We start from the raw sequence: 963 nt of genomic DNA, 5'->3' as shown, positions 1-963 counted from the left end.
TGCAGGCATGGCGATCATGACGCGGAAACTGCTTCGTGCAATGGCGGAGTCTGCGGTCTGTTTCGAGGGAAGGTCAGCATCGATCAAGACGGGAGCGCAGATCCTCGCAAAGTTAGCGAAAATTAGTGCCGATGAGCATTTGACTCCATAGCGGAGAATTCGTATAGACCCGCGATGGCAATATCGTCACAACAGCTTGTGGAAGCTCCATCTTCAGTCCTACTGAAGAAAGTCATTCTGCAATTTGCTTTGCCGATCACAAGTTTACACTGCACAAACCTGTTCATTCCACAGCCACTCCAGCAGATGAAGTTCACTGCCGTCCTTGCCGCCTCCATCGCCGCCATCGTCGGACCGTCAACGCCACGGCCTGCACTTCCACCCAGCAGACCACCGCCTACGTGCGCTCTCGTGAGCCATTCTGTCCAGTCGTCCTTCACGTGTCGAGCGACTCGGGCTACTCCATGCTGACGGCCACGGCACTTCCCACGACGGCCCAGTACAAGCTCATGTGCGCGTCGACGGCGTGCAACACCATGATCACTGAGATCATCTCGTTGAGCCCGCCTGACTGCGACCTGACCGTCCCGACCAGCGGTCTCGTGCTGGACGTGTACACGTACGCAAACGGCTTTGCGTCGACGTGCGAGTCGTTGTCGTCGTCGTCGGCCTAAGCTTAAATGGACGTGCCCCTGTGGTTAGCGAAGTGCGCTGTGCGGGTTTCTCGAGTTCAAGGGGCTCCTTACTCAGACCGAAGCTACAGATGCTTCATTGCAAAAGACTTTCCCGATGAGGCGAGCTTATGAACGCTAATGACTACGTTTCGTTTTTAAATATCTCTGATGTGTTATTTTTTTTTTTGGTCGATATTCGTCAATGCGTAAGTCCACCTCTCTATTTTTTAAATTTTAACCTATTGTATGTTGTCGGACGGATTGTGTAAAACCCAAGCGAATTAGTGTT

The 963-nt window shown here is 52.5% G+C and overlaps 1 protein-coding gene across 1 annotated transcript; it reads left to right on the top strand.

Annotated features, from left to right (window-relative positions):
- Positions 1 to 464: 464 nt before the first annotated feature.
- IUM83_06728 (Acidic Elicitin) lies at positions 465 to 674 on the top strand (the record flags this gene model as incomplete). The annotated part of the gene is made up of 1 exon (XM_067930958.1): positions 465 to 674. One exon carries the CDS (start codon positions 465 to 467, stop codon positions 672 to 674), a length of 210 nt encoding a protein of 69 aa, XP_067789776.1.
- Positions 675 to 963: the final 289 nt, after the last annotated feature.

This window comes from Phytophthora cinnamomi (genome assembly GCF_018691715.1).
Source record: "Phytophthora cinnamomi strain GKB4 chromosome Unknown Contig50, whole genome shotgun sequence".
NCBI classification, from domain to species: domain Eukaryota; phylum Oomycota; class Peronosporomycetes; order Peronosporales; family Peronosporaceae; genus Phytophthora; species Phytophthora cinnamomi.
Note: the sequence above shows the minus strand (reverse complement) of the source record. Positions and strands in the feature narration are given on the sequence as shown.